The sequence below is a fragment of the Gossypium hirsutum genome, chromosome D02, assembly GCF_007990345.1.
Source record: "Gossypium hirsutum isolate 1008001.06 chromosome D02, Gossypium_hirsutum_v2.1, whole genome shotgun sequence".
Taxonomy (NCBI): Eukaryota; Viridiplantae; Streptophyta; class Magnoliopsida; order Malvales; family Malvaceae; genus Gossypium; species Gossypium hirsutum.
The window spans coordinates 2,373,662-2,391,857 of NC_053438.1; the positions used below are offsets into that span (position 1 = coordinate 2,373,662).

Sequence of the window (18,196 nt, forward strand, 5' to 3'; positions counted from 1 at the left end):
AACAACGAAAAGAAATGGTAAAGAACAGTAAAGGGACTTCATCTTTTCTGAAACTGACGAATTTTGTGAACACTTGAAATAAGAGGTTTCCTTATTCATAGAGTTTTCCTACGTCATTCATTTCCTTAAGTATTAAGGGTTTGATTTCATCACAATATTTTGGTAAAAACACCTTTTCGGTCTCTCTCAATTATGATATTGAATAAATTGGTTCATTTAAAAAAAATTAGAATATTTTAACCCCTATTAATTTTAAGAACAATTAATCACGACAATTCATGTTTCCATTTTGTATATGATTTTGATTGATACATTAACATATTAAGCTTTTAATATTTGCCGACAATTTAATTATAATTTTATAAAAATTATCTAAAAAAATATAAAATTTCACTTCAAAAAATATAAAAAATTATAGCATCAAAATGTGTAAATTTTAAGAGTTGAATTTATTATTATACCAATAAAAATTATATAAAATTAACAAAAAATATTAATTTTATAATTAATTATCTTTAGATATTCACTTTAAAACTCGATTTTTTTCAAATAGATTAATTTATTCGTGTTTCTATATTCTTTTACCAAAAGTTTTGGTCAAATTTCTCTCTACATTGTTCCTCGTTACCTGTCTACTCATGAAATAGTTTTTTTTTTCAACACAATATAACAACTTTTATTAATATTTTTATTGAAGAAACATAATATAAGAACTTGTATTTTATTAGCAAATGTCAAATTGTCAATTACGGCGTCGGAGAATAAATCATTTATTAATCATTTTCTTTGCTGTTAAAATTAAATCTCTGAACAAAATTCTTGCATATGTGATTTGGATGTTGACTTATCGTATAATTTTTTGGATTCTGTCTGACAAAAATATGGGAAGATACTTTGAACTTATTTTAAGGATTGGTTGGGTTTGACTTGAAAATTTGTTTGTTTAAGTTCAATTTGAATCATAGAAATTAAATTCGAATCCGGTAAGTTGGTATTAATTTTTTAGATTATTTTATTATAAACAATAAATTTTAAAAAATTATAATATATCAAATTCACTTAAAAATATTAGAATAAATATTAAAAAAAAATTAAAAATACATTAAAAATTCTTTATACTAAGTTGCAAATAAAATATTAATAAAATTAACAATAAAACATAAACTCTACAATTTCAAATAATATTAAAAGCGACAGAGAAACAATAATAAAAATGTAGAAAAAAAATCCAAATAACAAAAACAACAGCAAAAATAGCATCAAAACTGCACCAAAACACTAGGGACAACAAAAAAGGAATATGATTTTTTTATTAAAAATAGTTAATTTTTTTCGGTCGGGCTAGGACAAAAAAACTCTTACACGAGGCCCAACTCATTTAAAAATGAGCCTAATTTTTTTGTCTAAACCTAATTTTCGAGCCTATATTTTTGCCTAAACCTTATTATTTTTTGAGTAGACCTTTTAGGTCGAATTGGATGACTCGACCTATGATGAGGTCTACCTGAACTTACGTAGACGTAAAATATGGAAAGTTATTTTTATTTTGTTCAAGGAATAATAATTTTTTAGCCATTCATTTTTTGATGTTTTGGCAAAAGCTGAAGTTCATAATAAGAACAGAAAGTTTATTCTAAACAAAATCTTCAAGACAAAATCTATTACTGAACGTAATATCGGACGAGTTTATTCTAAAAAAACACCTAAAAGCTACTTAGAGATGTAGAATTGTTAGGTAATAAATTCAACTCAGGACATAATCTTTCTTTTTCGATTAATGAAAACGAGGAGGAATGCTTTGTTCATGCTTGAAGAAATTCTCTGGATCAATTTTTGTCTTGACATAAACCAACCTATCAAAATTATTCTTGAAATATTTACGGCCCCAAACGCTTGCTTGTTTATACCTTGTCTTGCCATCATCATTATTCCGTCCAATATCAAGATCTCTATAGTTAACATAAGCTGCTCGTGGAGATTTTGAAACAAATGGACCCATGTAGCTATAAAGTGTCCTCATCCAACTTATATACCTTTGGGGGTTACTGTTTTCCTCTTCTTGCCAAACGATGTTGTAGTTTATCTTGTATAAGGTGCCTTTCCGATGAGGGAATGGAGTTTCTGTCTCTGGGATTTCGTCCATTTTTCCTCCGTAAGATATGATGTTTACAACTGCTGTGCTTGTTTCGTTGACCTCGAGAAGTCGGGACCATAGCCCTTGTAATGCTATTTCTGGCATTGGTTTCCTTACGTAATCAGATTTTGATTTGTATGAAAGAGGAACAAGGGAATTCCTATTGCTCCTATCGAGTAAAATCTCCGATGTTTCATTTGAAAGTTGGTTCCAGAACAATATAGATTCAATCCAAGTCATCTCAATGTAATCTTCTTTAAGGAGTCCAAGCTCAGGGAATCGTTCTTGCATCAATGGAATCAGCTCATCGGCAACACCTTGAAACACTGAAGTAAAGGTTGCTAGAACAGTCCTTTCCCCATTTTCAGTAGAGTTCATCGATGATATCGAAACGAGTGAGTATACATCATTTGGAAGATTCGGTGCAACGTATTGCCAACGATGAAGAAGCTGTGTTGCATTTTGTTCCAAGGTCCTGCCCACTGAGAAAACAGTCACAGTTGACGGAACATGAACCAGCTTTACCTTCCATGACAGGACGATCCCGAAGCTTCCTCCTCCGCCGCCTCGAATTGCCCAAAACAGATCTTCCCCCATCAATCTTCTATGAAGAACTCTCCCATTAGCATCGACAAACTGTGCGTCGATTACATTATCCGCTGCAAGACCATATTTTCTGAACAAGAAGCCGTAACCTCCACCACTAATGAACCCACCAATTCCCACAGTGTGGCAAAGAGCCCCTGGGAAGGTAAGATTGGTGGTTCTTTCATTGATTCTGTAGTATACTTCACCGGTGATCGCACCTGATTGAATCCATGCTTCTTCTTTTTTGACATCAACATCGATGGATCGAAAATGAACCAAATCGATAACGACAAACGGGACTTGAGAGACATAGGAAAGGCCTTCGAAATCATGACCTCCACTCCGAGTTCTAATTTGGAGGCCATGCTTTTTGGAGCAATGAATCGTTGCTTGAACATGGGAAATGTTCGATGGTGTTACAATAACCAATGGTTTTGGGGTATTTGGCGTAGAAAACCTTGGATTCCGAGTGGAGGACTCCAAAACTGCTGAATAGGAAGAGTTTGTTTCAGTGTAAATAACTTTAGAAAAGGAAGTGAATTCATCGGGGTGATATGAAGAAAGGCAATCAAGAAAATAATCATTGCTATTAGCTGAAGCATTCACCCATGACAATGAGAAAACAACAACGAAAAGCAATGGCAAACAATCGTGAAGGGACTTCATGTTTTATGAAACTGATGAATTTGTGAAGAGTTCAACAAGAGATTTCCTTATTTGTAAAGGCAATGCTTTGAGCCGCCATGTGAAGAAAACTGAAGTTTCTTAGCTAGCGTGGACGGTACAAGTTTGATTAAAAAAGACCTGGTATTTGGTTTAATTGTTTGAACTTTCAGTGCTGTTATAATTGAAAAATCTATACATACAGATGGAAAACTAAATCTTTGAATAATACTTGCATACGTGCTCTGAATGTTCACTTAGCTTAATATTATTGGGTTTTATGTGACAAAAATATAGGAAGATAGTTGGGACCAGGTGGGTTTTGTAATAATTGAATTTTGTCCGGGTCAAATTTAGTATTTTTTTAAATTATATTTTGGCCTCTAAACTTTTTTAAAATTACATTTTGACACCTAACTTTCTTAAAATTACATTTTGAACCTTAAACTTTTCTATTTACATTTTCACCCTTAAATTTTCCTAAAATTATATTTTGACCCAAAATTTTTGCATACTCTACAATCTGGTCCTCCTGTCAAAAAATCCTCAGCCGCCAGGCGCAACTTGCACACTTGTAGTCCAGCTACCTGCTCCTTGCAAGAAAATGAACAATAAAAGCAAGAAAATCAACCAAAAAGGAGCAGCCAAAAAAATCAAGCAAAAAAAGAGAGAAAAGCAGTAGCAAAAAAATAAAAAAACTGCAAGAAACTAAGGAAATTTCGGTCTTCTCCCCACAACCACTGAGGGTGGAGGAGAACTGAGCGACGAGTGGCGGATTGGGGTGGTGGTGACGCCTTCAAAGTTGGGGATTTTGAAAATAGATGAGAAGGAAAAAGAGGAAAAGAAAAGAAAGGAGAAAAGAGGGGAGCGCCCGAGGGCGTGCACCGCCGGAAGGAGGAAGCATCGACGGTGGGGGTTAAGTTAGGGTTAGGGTGAACGAAAGAAAGAAGAAAGGAAGAAAAATAGAAAAAAAAGAAAGAAAAAAGAAGAAAAAAATAAAAGAACAGTCGGGCCGACCCGAACCGACCGGCGCGACCCGACCCTACCTGAGGGACCCGCACCAGTCAATAGGCCGAACTAGCATCCAGCATCAAATAGACCAGACCCAGGTAGCACCACTAGGCTGGCCCAAAACAGCAAGCCCACAATCAGCAGCAGGTCGACCCAGCGGCCCAATCAACAAAAAAAAGAAAAAAAAGTAGCAGCCCAGATTCGGTAGGCCCGTCCCAACGGCCCAGCAAAGCAGCAGGCCTGTCTAGTCCAGGCCGAGCAATTTCGGCCCAGCAGCCAGCAGCCCACTGCAGCAGGCCAGGCCAGCCCAGTAGCCAGCCGCCCAACCTAGCGGCAAAAAGAAAAACAGGAAAAAGAAAAAAGCCTGAGTCGTGTAGCCCATTCTTCAAGCCTGTAATTTTGGGCTTTTCGGTATTTTTTTACCCACTTTTAATTTAGTTCATGTATTTTGATGACATTTCGTTTTTAATATTATTGGCATTTTTAAATATTTTCCTTTTTTAGTTTTAGAAATTTTATTATGTTATTTAGTTGAAATTTTTTAAATTTAAATAATTTCAATAAATAAGGCAACGAATCGATTTGACATTAAGTAGTTGATTTCATCGCTATATTGGGTGAATATTATTGACTCGTGTTAAATATGGGGTGCCCTTCTAAAAAATCGAGAAATTCAAAATTCTCGTGTTAAAATAAAATGTTTATCTTTTGTAATTTATCAAATTACATTTTTAAAAATATATAATAATATGTAATTTATCAAATTTTTTTTGTTTCAATCGGATCACGATTAAATATTAAATTGAACTCATATTTTTGAAAATTAAGACAACGTGCGCTTAACGAGATACCAATTTTGGGCTTCACGAGGGTGCTAATACCTTCTTCGTGCGTAACAGACTCTCGAACCCTAATTTTCTCTGGATTTTGACGTGGATATTAAATTGGCTATTTTTTTAGAAAATTTTAAAAATAATTTTTTTTAAAAAAAGAGAATTTATTAGGTGTCTGATCACACCTAAAAAAAAGATCTGTGACGACTCCCTTTTTCTTTAAAAAAAATAAAATCGACTTTGTTTCCTAATTTTCAATAATCACCTCAACTAACGCCCGTGCAAATTTTAGGTCGCTACAACTAGCGACTCCACTGGGGACATCCTTTTTGAGAGTCAAGTCTAATGTTAAACGCATGTTGTTAAATTTTTTTATAAATTCCTTGTTCGAATTAATATTTAATCGTGATCCTTGAATTTTTTTTTGAAAAATCATGCATTTGCATCATGTTGTAAATATTTTTCTAACTCGTTTTACCTTTCTGTTTTTCAGCTCTAAGTTTTATTTTATGGTTTTAGTTTTTTTTAGTTTTAAATAAAAACAAAAAGGTTTGTGAGTTTCTCCTCACACACCATGCACTTGCATTCTTGCATAACATGAGCTCTCTACCCGAGCTCTATCCGTTTAAGTGGAAGTAAACGCTATGCCTTCGTGAGTTAACTCATCCCTCCGCACAAGCTAGTGAAATACTTCCAGGTTACATATGACTTATGGTTTTGTGAGTTAACTTGTCCCTCCGCATAGGCATAAGTAAATGTAATTCCTCGAATTGAACTCGTGAGCCTGTGATGGGTGATGAATGAGGCTCCATACTAGCCTTAGTAGGCTACAGTACGGATAATTTGAGTACCTTTCTAGAATCGAAACAACATATAGTGAACCATACGAGCCACCCAATTAGAGCCATGCTGAACCTTTGTCCGTTGAATAGTCACCAAAATAAGTACATGGGAGAAACACCTCTTACCTTTTATTTCTTTTACATTTACATTTTTTCGCAAAGGAATCAGGTCTGTTTAATAATTTGGATCGGGTAGATTATGTGATGAGTATGTGGGGTAGGTTTTTTTCGTAAAGCATGATGGGGCGAAAATGGAAGTCAGTTTTACCGAAATGCATGATTGAATAGTTTAATTTGTTAGATTTTCCATAATTTTTTCTCTGTTTATATTTGTTGTGATTACTAACCAAGGTTATTTGTCTTCATTATATTTTTCATCATGCATCATAGGCATCTCATTAGGAAGGTGTTGATTAGAGATTGGTTGCCAAAAATTGGTTTCTGATGGAGGAGTCAATTACGCAAGTAACCGAGAAAAATGTCGTAGTCTGTGACTGGTCTTTGAGAACCTAGAAAGCAAAAGAGGACAGTTTAAAGGAAGGATATATTTTCGATCTCCCAGGGCATATGACTTCGAATGCTCGTCAGAATATCCTCGAAGACTTGACTAGGATCTGGAAACAATGGTACTCAGACACTAGGGGCATCTTCACTGAGAAGTACGGGGATAGAGCTCACTTGATCGCAATCAATGTAGACGAGCAGTTGATTCAAGCCATGGTTCGATTTTGGGATCTAGCCTACCGATGTTTCACTTTTAATCAAGAAGATATGAATCCGACCATAGAGGAGTATGTCGCTCTACTTCGCGTTGACAATGTACAATTTAACAAGATATATGTGAAGGAACCTAAATTGATGACCTTCAAGAAAAAGCTAATGAAGTTGACAGGAATGACTGATACATAGGCTAAAAAAAATATAAAGAAGAAGAATGAAGTCAGTTGTGTTCCGTGGTTTTCTCTTCGAGAGTTAGTTCAAAATCATCCAAATATTTTAAAGAGAGTAGATCTGTTTGCCTTGGCCATTTACGGGCTGATCTTCTTCCCAAAAATTTTTGGGCACATAGAAGTTGTGGTAGTGGATTTCTTTGAAAAGTTGAGGCAATGAATCAACCCCGTCCTGACTATTTTGGCCGAGACTTTTAGATCTTTAAGTAGTTGTAGGAGGAAAGGGGAAGGGCGTTTTATCGGATGCGCTCAGTTACTTAATGCTTAGATTTTTAGCCACTTTTGGAAAGTGAAACGCACACCCTTCCATATGTTCTCAAAGACATTTGTTCTGTTGGCAGCATACCTTGAAAAAGATTGGCCAAGGGATGTCACTGAATAGCACTGGGTTTCAATTTTTCGGAACCTCCGTGCCGAATATATAACTTGGAGAGCACATTGGATCCGTCCTTCTGTTCTGTTATACAAGTGTGGAAACCAAGATTGGGTGCCTTTCCTAGGATTATGGGGAGGAGTTGGATATGCTCCGTTGATGGTTCAAAGACAATTTGCTTCACGATAGTTCATACCAGCTATCGGTGGATTGACACAATCTGAATTTGCTTTTATGAGTGAGGGTTACATGAAAAAGGTCCGAGACACTGCAAAGTCTTAGAAGGAAATCTACCTAATGGAGTTAGCTCTCTATGCTGATACTATCACTCAATATTATGACATATGGAGACAACGACGAGTGAAGAATCAACTAACCCCGCCGATTGATGATGCTTGCCAGAATCCGTTCTTAGAGGAAAAGCCATCCGAGTTGGAAATGGCAATACATGAATTTAAACGTGAAAAAGCCAAGCTGTTATGAGATACTAATTCTCTTCAGGAAGAAAACTACCAGCTAAAGATTGATGTTTAAATTGAAAAATCCAGAACCAAGAAGGTTTAAAAAGAAGTTGAGATCACGAGAAAAGACCTAAGGGATCTTTATTTAAAAAATAAGAAATTAAGAGGCACTATAAGGAATAGTGGATTAGGCAAATCATCGACAGAATGGAAGGAAGAACTAAGCGACGTCAAAGGTGGGATGAAATTCTAGAGAGGGAAAGTGAAGAAGGAAAAGGAAAAAGCTGTACGTGCTATGATAGAGTTAAAGAAGAAGAATGTTGAGTTCAAAATCGTGTCTCCAGAATTAATGACTAGTCAGTTTGAGCATCAAGAGATAAGAGGAAAGATATGAGATTTAGAAAATACGCTGCAAGCTCATCAGTAACATTTGGATGACCCCCTGAGAGCTCTAGAAGAGAATAACGATCAGCATGATGAGACATTCGCGCTTACTAAAGAACTCTCCAAGAAAAAGATATGCATCTCGATAACTTGATCAATGAAATTTACAAGGCGGTTGTGCAAAAAGTGTAATTATCAGATGAAGCAGAAGCTCCCAGTTGCCAATTCACTCCAAGCCAAAGATCAAGCATGTCGGAGTTCCTAAAACGGGTGAAGAAAGGTGATGTGGCTAGAAAATTTGTATAACTGTTAAATCAGAGATGGAAAAATGTTTTGTAATAGACTCTTTTGATTAATGAAATGCCTAAGTATAGGGCTATCTTGAAATCAACACCAATCTTTTTCATATTTACACATAACTAACATTCATCATTTATTCATTCATTCATTGCGTGTACATATCACCCCAATCATTCACTGAGGCTAAAACTGTATAATCTACAGTTCCAACTCTCTAAGTTTAGAATCACATCATTCTTATGGGACACGTCTAAGAGCTATATCTATGGAGGCTGAACTCAATGAGAGAATTGAAAGGATGGAAAAGACCCAAAGAGAGTTGCAAGAGCAGTTGGCTAAGTCATAGCAATAGGCGAGAGATTTGATGGTAAGATCTCAAGAGGAATCACTCGAGCAAATGGATCAAATGGCCAAAATGATAGAGATGATGGTTGAAAAGGGTCTTTAAAATATCAGTATAAATGTTGTTAACAACGAAGGTGACGCAATTGAGGATGTTTCAATGATACGCCCTTATCCTCCAGGATATGTTTTGAACAATTGGACTACTGTAGACCTTTTTGTAGTTTCTAAGTCCTCTCCAGAGTAATGCCCAATGTTACTTTTCTATTTTTTGTGTGCCCCTAAATAGTGGAATTCCTTTTGTAAAAGCTTATGTTTTCTATTTATCATTTCAATGAACGTTAATGAAGATACATTTTGTCATGGTCTTTTCATTTCCATTAGCTTCGTAATTATTCCCTCTTCTCATGGCCTTTCCCTACATGTGTCTCATATCATGTCATAACATTGTGTTTGGTGATTCCAATACTTTGATGCTTCTCTATAGCTTTCTTTTCTATTCACCTTTTAGGTGCTCAAATATCAATGGCATGAACAATCCCGTTACAAGTCCTAGAATCGATTTTGAGAAGGCTGTTTGTTTAGGAGAATTCAAAACTGAGAAAAATGCTGAAGATTGTGTCTCATCTCTTTACTTACTGAGAATGGTAGAACAAGATGAGAAACAAATTCTACCCAATCAAGAATCTGTTGAGATAGTAAACCTGGGAAATGAAGAAAAGAAACAAGAAGTGAAGATTAGGACTTCTATTTAAGAGAACACCGAACAGAATTTGATCACCTTGCTCCATGAGTACAAAGATGTATTTTCCTGGTCTTATCAGGACAGGCCAGGGTTGAACGAGGATGTGGTGGTCCATAGGTTCCCATTGAAACCATAATGCAAACCCATTCAACAGAAGTTGAGAAGGATGAGACCTGAAATATTGTTAAAGATAAAAGAAGAAGTCAAGAAACAATTTGATACTGGCTTCTTACAAGTCTCTAAATATCCAGAATGGGTAGCTAACATAGTCTTGGTACTAAAGAAAGATGATAAGGTACGAATGTCCATAGATTATCGTGATCTAAATTGAGCAGGCCCTAAGGATAACTTTTCTTTGCCACACAATGATACTTTGGTGGATAATACGACAAAGCATTCATTGTTTTCTTTCATGGATGGTTTCTCAGGTTATAATCAGATAAAGATGGCTCCCGAAAATATGGAGAAAACCACATTCGTAACAATATGGGGAATATTTTGCTATAAGGTAATTTCATTCGGCTTAAAGAATGCTGGGGCAACATATCAGAGAGCCATGGTGACGTTGTTACATGATATGATGCACAAATAAATAGAAGTTTATATCGATGATATGATTGACAAATCTTGGGAAGAAGAAAAGCATGTTGGGAATCTCAGAAAGCTGTTCAAAAGATTAAGAAAATTCCAGTTGAAGCTTAACCTAGCCAAGTGTACATTTGGGGCTACCTCGAGAAAACTGCTAGGTATCATTGTCAGCGAGAGAGGTATTGAGGTTGATCCAGATAAGATAAAAGCCATACAAGAACTGTCATCCCCGCACACACAAAAAAAAGTTAGAGGATTTTTAGGAAAGTTGAATTATATTGCTCGATTCATTGCTCAACTTGCCAACAAATGTGACCTAATTTTTTGACTCCTTCAAAAACATAATCTCGGAGAATGGAACGATGAATGCCAAGTGGCTTTTGACAAGATAAAACAGTATTTGTCTAGTCTCTCGGTGCTAGTACCACTGACCCTTAGAAGACTGCTAATATTGTACCTGACCATGTTCGAAAATTTAATGGGTTACGTACTGGGGCAACATGATGAGTCTGGAAGAAAAGAAAATGCAATTTATTACCTCAGTAAAAGGTTCACAGAGTATGAGGCAAAGTACCTTTCAATCGAAAAATTTTGTTGTGCATTGGTTTGGACAGTTTGAAGGCTCAGACAATACATGTTGTATCATACAACATAATTAATTTCAAAAATGGACCCAATAAAGTACATGATGGAGTCACCTATACTGTTAGGGAGAATGGCACGATGGTAGATCCTTCTGACTGAGTATGACATCGCATATGTGAGCCAAAAGTCAATAAAGGGAAGCGTAATAGTTGACTTCTTGGCAAGTCGAACAATGGAGGAATACGAGCCGTTGATATTCGATTTTCCAGATGAAGAATTGATATGCATTTCAGAAAAAGAGGATGAGTCGTCAAAAGACAAATCATAGAAGATGAGCTTTGATGGTGCATCGAATGCATTAGGGCACGGGATCAGAGCAGTTTTAGTGTCACCGGAAGGGAACCATTATCTGCTCACTACCATATTGAATTTTTCTGTACCAATAATATAGCAGAATACGAGGCTTGTATCATGGGACTTCGTGTAGCTATTAAACAAAAATCAAAATCTTAAAGGTGTACGGGGACTCAGCATTAATGATTTATCAAATTCGTGAAGATTGGGAAGTGAGGGATTTAAAATTAGTCAAATATAGCGATCTCGTTGTAGAATTGGTCAAAGAATTCAAAAGAGTGACTTTTAACTACTTCCCACGAGAAGAAAACCAATTGGCTGACACCCTGGCTACCTTGACTTCAATGTTCAAGGCAAACAGAGAAACTGAAATAATGCCTCTCCAAATGAGCATATATGAGGTCCCCGCACATTGTTTTAGCATTGAGAAGGAGTCAGATGGATGACAATGGTTTCATGATATCTTGGAGTATATCAAGAATCAAATGTATCCCGAGAAAGCAAACGAGAATGAAAAAGAACAGTCAGGAGAATGGTGATTGGATTTGTTCTGACGGGGATATCCTATACAAAAGAGGAAATGATCAAATGCTCCTGAGATATGTGGACGCTATTGAAGCCAGAAGAATACTTGAGGATGTCCATGAAGAAATTTATGGAACGCACACTAATGGTTTCACTATGGCTAGAAAAATTATGAGACTTGGTTATTATTGGCTGACGATGGAAAATTACTGCAATAGTTACACATGAAAGTGTCACAAGTGTCAAATTTATGGTGATAAAATTCATGCAGCTCCTTCGCCCCTTCATGTCATGACATCTCCGTGGCCTTTTTCTATGTGGGGCATGGATGTTATTGGGATAATTTCCCCGAAGGCTTCTAATGGACACCGTTTCATCTTTGTGGTTATAGATTACTTTACAAAATAGGTAGAATTCGCTTCGTTTGCTAATGTACCAGAAGAAAATTTGTACAAAATAGGTAGAATCCGTTTCAAGCTCTATTTGATCAGCTAAACCTTATTGAAGGAAACCGCTTGAAGACAATTTGTCATGGACAGATGTACCAGAAGAGAATGATCACGACCCATGATTAAAGGTGCGGCCAAGAGAATTTTGCAAAGGAGAGCTCGTACTAAGAAAGATCGTCCCAATACAAAGAGACTTTCGAGGAAAATGGTCACGAAATTGAGAAGGACCATTCGTGGTAAAAAAGGCATTCTCGGGAGGAGCTCTGATTCTCACTGAAATAGATGGGAAAGAATTACCTAATCCTGTGAACTCAGATGCTGTGAAGAAATATTATGCCTAAAAACCCGAAAAGGGCATCTTGATAAATAAAAAAGATTAGGATGAAAACTCGAGAAGGCGTCCTAATGAAGCAGGTTACAGGGAGTCGAATGGCGAGGTTACAATATTTGAAGCATTCTCAAAAACTCAAATCTTCTACACAAGAAGCCATACTCGAAAAGATCATTGACTAAGAAACGTGGAAAAGTTTATGCGTTGGATATCTAGAGCATTTGTAGCCGTTGGATTCGCTTTCCTTTCTTTATGACGCTTTCTTTATTGAACTATTCCTCGTAATTTTCTTTGTTTGTTGCTTTTGAAATAAATATGAATGTGAGGTATCTCTTTCGTACCTACTTTTCTATTGTCAAGCATCTCATGTTTGGTTCATTTAAATAATAAATAGTAAAGTGACATACTATAAACAAAAGGAATGTTGAGCATTATCTGGATGAGAATTTGATAAATACAATGGCCTCGAAGCAAGAACAAAGTTCAACAGGGGACAGAAAGGCGATATACGAAGAAATGTGGGTTACTTGCAAAGCTGAAGATGAGTACAAAACCTGAAAGAAAAGTCAAAGATTGAGGCAATAAATGCGGGTCCTCACGACAATTATGAAAAAGGGGGGCACATGACAAATAGCCCAGGGTGCATGGTATGATCATGTAGGCATAAAAACATTTAGGACAAACACGTGAATATCATAATAACATCATACATGACATATACAGGTACTCCAGTAGAGCAAGAGATTTTGGTGGCAGCTGAGCTGAATCGACGCAAAAGAAGACTTTCTAGTTTCACTTAATAATCTTTTTGAAATTTTGATTTTTTTTTCAAAAATCAACTCATAATGCGAGAGGTGAGTTGAGCCTCGTGCGCACACTGAGGTATTTTTAATTTATGTTTTTAAAAAAAAATCAACTCATAATCTGATAGGTGAGTTTAGCCTCGGGTCACGCGCTGAGGCATTTTCAATTTCTGTTCTTCAAAGATCAACTCATAACCCGAGAGGTGGGTTGAGCCTCCGGTCACACGCTGAGGTATTTTCAATTTTTTTTCAAAAATCAACTCATAATTTGAGAGGTGAGTTTGAGCCTCGGGTCGCACGCCGAGGTGTTTTCAATTTCTGTTTTTCAAAAATCAACTCATAATGCGAGAGGTGAGTTGAGCCTCGGGTCACAGGCTGAGGTATTTTTCAATTTCTATTTTTTCAAAAATCAACTCATAATACGAGAAGTGAGTTGAGCCTCGGGTCACACGTTGAGGTATCTTTCAATTTCTGTTTTTTCAAAAATCAACTCATAGTGCGAGAGGTGAGTTGAGCCTTATTTCAAGCGCCGAGGTATTTTTCAATTTCTATTTTTTTCAAAAATCAACTCATAATCCGAGAGGTGAGTTGAGCCTCGGGTCACGCGCTGAGGCATTTTCAATTTCTATTTTTCAAAGATCAACTCATAATTCGAGAGGTGAGCTGAGATCCAGGTCGTACGTCGAGATATTTTATATATTTTTTAAAAAAATTGACAATCGAACAAAATTCAGTGCTTTTAAGTCTTTGCTCTATCCCTGTTTCATAGCAATGAGCAAAGAGGGGCAGCTATAATCACTGAATTTTGTCCGGGTCAAATTTTATATTTTTTAAAATTACATCTTGAACCCTAAACTTTTTTAAAATTACATTTTAACCTTTAACTTTTTTAAAATTAGTTTTTGACCCTTAAACTTTTCTTATTTACATTTTGGGCCTTTAATTTTTTCTAAAATTACACTTTGACCGTAGAAGTTTTGCATACTCTGCAATTTGCTTCTCCTGTCAGAAAATCCTTAGCCGCCAAGCGTAACTTGCGCACTTGCAGTCCAGCGGCCGGCCTAGGCTCATGATGGCCTCCCTAGCTACCTGCTCCATGCAAGAAAATCAACAATAAAAGCAAAAAAATCAACCAAAAAGGAGCAGCCAAAAAAATCAAGCAAAAAAAGGAAAAGTAACAGCAAAAAATAAAAAAAATCGCAAAAAACTAAGAAAATTTTGGCCCTTCCCCCACGACCACCGAGGGTGGAGGAAAACTGAGTGACGAGCGGCGGATTGGGGCGGTGGTGACGCTTTCAAAGTTGGGGATTTTGAAAATAAAAGAGAAGGAAAAAGATGAAAAGAAAAGAAATGAGAAAAGAAGAGAAGAGAGAAGATGAGGAGAAAGAGGAGAGCGCCAGAGGGCGTGCACTGCTGGATGGAGGAAGCATCGGTGGTGGAGGTTGAGTTAGGGCTAAGGTGAAAGAAAGAAAGAAGAAATGAAGAAAAAAGAAAAAAAGAAAAAAATAAAAGAACAGTCGGGTCGACCTGAACCGACTAGTACGACCCGAGCGACTCGTATCAGTCAATAGGCTGACTCAGCATCCAACAGCAAATAGACCAGACCCAAGCAACACCAGCAGGCCGACCCAAAATAGCAGGCCCACAATCAGCAGTAGGCCTATCCAATAGCCAGCAGGCCAGCGGCCCAAGAACTTGCAACATGCCAGCTACCAACCTAGCAGGCTGACCTTGCGGTCGAATCAGTAGGAAAAAAAAGCAGGAACCCAGATTCGGCAGGCTCGCCCCAGTGGCCCAACAAAGCAGCAGGCCTGCCTAGTCGAGGCCCAGCAGTTTCGGCCCAGCGGCCAGCTGCCACTGCAGCAGGCCAGGCCAACAGCCAGCCCAGCCCAGCAGCAAAAAGAAAAACAAAAAAAAAGGAAAAAAAGAAAAAAGCCCGAGTCGTGTAGCCCATTCTTCAAGCCCGTAATTTTGGGCTTTTCGGTAATTCTTTTTTAGCCACTTTTAATTTAGTTCATGTATTTTGATGAAATTTTGTTTTTAATATTATTGGAATTTTTAAATATTTTTCTTTTTTAGTTTTAGAAATTTTATTATGTTCATTTAGTTGCAATTTATTTAATTTAAATAATTTCAATAAATAAGGCAACAAATTGATTTGACATTAAGCCGTTGATTTCATCGTTATGTTGGGTGAATATCATTAGCTTGTGTCAAATACGGGACTCCCTTCTAAAAAATTAAGAAATTCAAAAATTCTCGTGTTAAAATAAAATGTTTATCTTCTGTAAATTATCAAATTACATTTTTAAAATATATATTATGTAATTTATCAAAATTCTTGTGTCTCAATCGAATCACGATTAAATATTAAATTGAACTCGTATTTTTGAAAATTAAGAGAACGCGCGCTTAACGAGATACCAATTTTGGGCGTCACGAGGGTGCTAATACCTTCCTCGTACGTAACTGACTCCCGAACCTTAATTTTCTGTGGACTTTGACGTGGACCTTAAATTGACTCTTTTTTTTAGAAAATTTTAAAAATAAATTTTCTTTTAAAAAGAGAATTTATTAGGTGTTTGATCACACCTAAAAAAAAAAAGATCGGTGGCGACTCCCTTATTCTTTTAAAAAAAATAAAATAAAATAGTGACTCTGTTTCCAAATTTTCAATAATCGCTTCAACTAGCGCCCATGCAAATTTTACGTCACTACAGGTTTAAAATAAATATATGATTTGGAAAATAATTATAAATGTTGGTTGGTTGGTTGGCAAATAATTCTTACCAATGTAACCTAGTCAAAATCTTATCCTGGTTCCTACTTTGACTACCAAGCTTATTAAGGATAACTTTGGAAATTAACATTAAACTATTACTCTATAGCCTCCAACTTTGCCTATTTTTGAGCAATGATCTCGTCCTTTTCTTGTTTAAGGATGCCTAGCTTCATGTCATCTCATTTTCAAAGGCTCATTAATCTATCACACTATATCTCATTTCTTTAACATAAGTTTGTTTGTTTCCTCCAAGTTCTCAATGAATCCATCGCCATCATCATTGTTAGGGTCTTTCTTTATATGTCTTAGAGCTTGTTGTAATATGAAATGCAACATATGTAAATGTTACATAGTTTCTCATTTGATCTTTATCTGAATCATTGTATTCACTTTTGGATCCTTCATCACTCGCAGCAAGGGACTTCTATTTCTTCTTGTGAGTATTGGCACACTCAAATTGAATTTAACCATTCCTTTTGCATTCATGAAACTAAATGCCCATTTTCTTAGGTTCAAAGTATTCCCCCTTCACAGAAACTTTCACTTTATTGGTTGTTATTCTTTTCGGTATTTGAGTTAATTCCTCTTCTTCAAACATTTTTCAAAAGCTATTTTAAAATACTTTGCGAGCAAGAAAAGTTTGTCTTCAAGTTCTTCAATAAAGGTAGTTGTTAAATGTAATGTTGTAACCGTTGTTTGAATATTGAAGGCAATGTTATCTCAATCTTCACCTTCTCCCATTCAGATTCTTCCAAGTTCATTTCAAAGGTTCTAAGTCAACCAATGAGTTCATCACTTCTAATAGTAGTGATGTCTTTAACTTGCTCAATTGTTGTAACCTTGATGGAAGATTCTCTTGCAAGAAATGAAAAACTTTGTGAACAAGTTTAAGATTAGAAAATCTTTTACCAAAGCAAAAATGCTTCACTAGAAATTTCACAAAGATGAGTATAAAATTCTTAACTGATTATGAGCTAAGTAGAAACTAAGATTAACGTAAAAAAATTATATATACCAGAGTTATGATCACTAAATTACACATTGTTGATTTAATTGTTCAAGAAAGAGGAGACAAGGAGGAGATGTTGGTCATGACAAAGAAACTAGTTCACCTATGACAAGCAGAGAGTTGAAGTAGCTAAGGGAAGAGGAGGAGAAGGGAGAAAGGAGAGGAGAAGGTTGTAGAGTGCTAGATAAACAAGTAAAAGGCTTAAGGGAGCAAAAAGGAAGAGATCACTCATCCATCGTGGGTTAGGGTACATATAGGGGAAGATCCCCTTTTCTGGTAGTGCCATGTCATCAATAATAGGGATAATGGCCCTATTGTGTGATCAGTCAAGTGGAAGGCCATTACATGTCAATTGTCGTCAATCGTAGTATTGTGTGGATTTGCCCTAACATTCCGTTTGTTGATATAGTAAGAGATTATTATGCCTCAATGGTCTTAAAGGATAAAAGTGGGCTGCAAAAGTAGGTAGCCTGATGGAGAGTCTAATGGGTGGTCAAAAGCGGGTGTCCTCCCTATGGATGGTGTGAAGTACATGGATGGCTAGTCACGAATAACCAACCTGATAGTCTCCATTAAGGGTAATAGGGTTGGGGGCCATTCGTAGGTGCTTTCCAAACCACTCCTTGTGCTACCATATTCCAAGCTAGGGTAGGTGTGTGACAATTGCTCCCTGTCCGAGAGGTAATTTATAAGGTGTCCTATGTCAAGACCATCTAGGTGGTTCCCTAACGGGTTGCATGTTGGACACATAAAGGGATAGAATGGTCGAAATACCAAAAGTTAACTATTGTGCATGCTGAATACATTTTAGGATAGAAGGGGTGTATTGAAGCTTTTAGAACGGATGCATTAAATGAAAATATTTTTCAACTATTCATGGAGAAAAGAGACAATTGATAGAATGAGTCATTTTACAAGAAACGTGTCTAGGTGGTATTGGCTGTGAAATGTCGAAGCGTTTGTGCTATCGAACACACCATTTTAGAGAGGGTTATATAAATAAGTTTTGTCTTCAACATCCATGCTTTTTTGCAGCTTTAAAATTTTTCAAGTATTTTTGCTGATTCTTTACAACAGTTCTCTATTTCCTTAAGTGTTCTTTGTTGCTTCCATTCTGATGTGTCTCATGTGACTAACTAAAAAT

General features: G+C 36.4%; 1 protein-coding gene across 1 annotated transcript; it reads right to left on the reverse strand.

The window, feature by feature from the left end:
* Nucleotides 1–1,585: 1,585 nt before the first annotated feature.
* Nucleotides 1,586–3,495, reverse strand: LOC107934807 (berberine bridge enzyme-like 8). Its single transcript, XM_016867318.2, has one exon. The coding sequence runs from the start codon at nucleotides 3,386–3,388 to the stop codon at nucleotides 1,775–1,777; it is 1,614 nt and encodes a 537-aa protein (XP_016722807.1). The 5' UTR covers nucleotides 3,389–3,495; the 3' UTR covers nucleotides 1,586–1,774.
* Between the last annotated feature and the right edge of the window lie 14,701 nt (nucleotides 3,496–18,196).

Excerpts from the sequence above, each read along its gene's own strand:
- LOC107934807 (XM_016867318.2), bottom strand. The coding sequence starts at position 3,388 with ATGAAGTCCCTTCACGATTGTTTGCCATTGCTTTTCGTTGTTGTTTTC.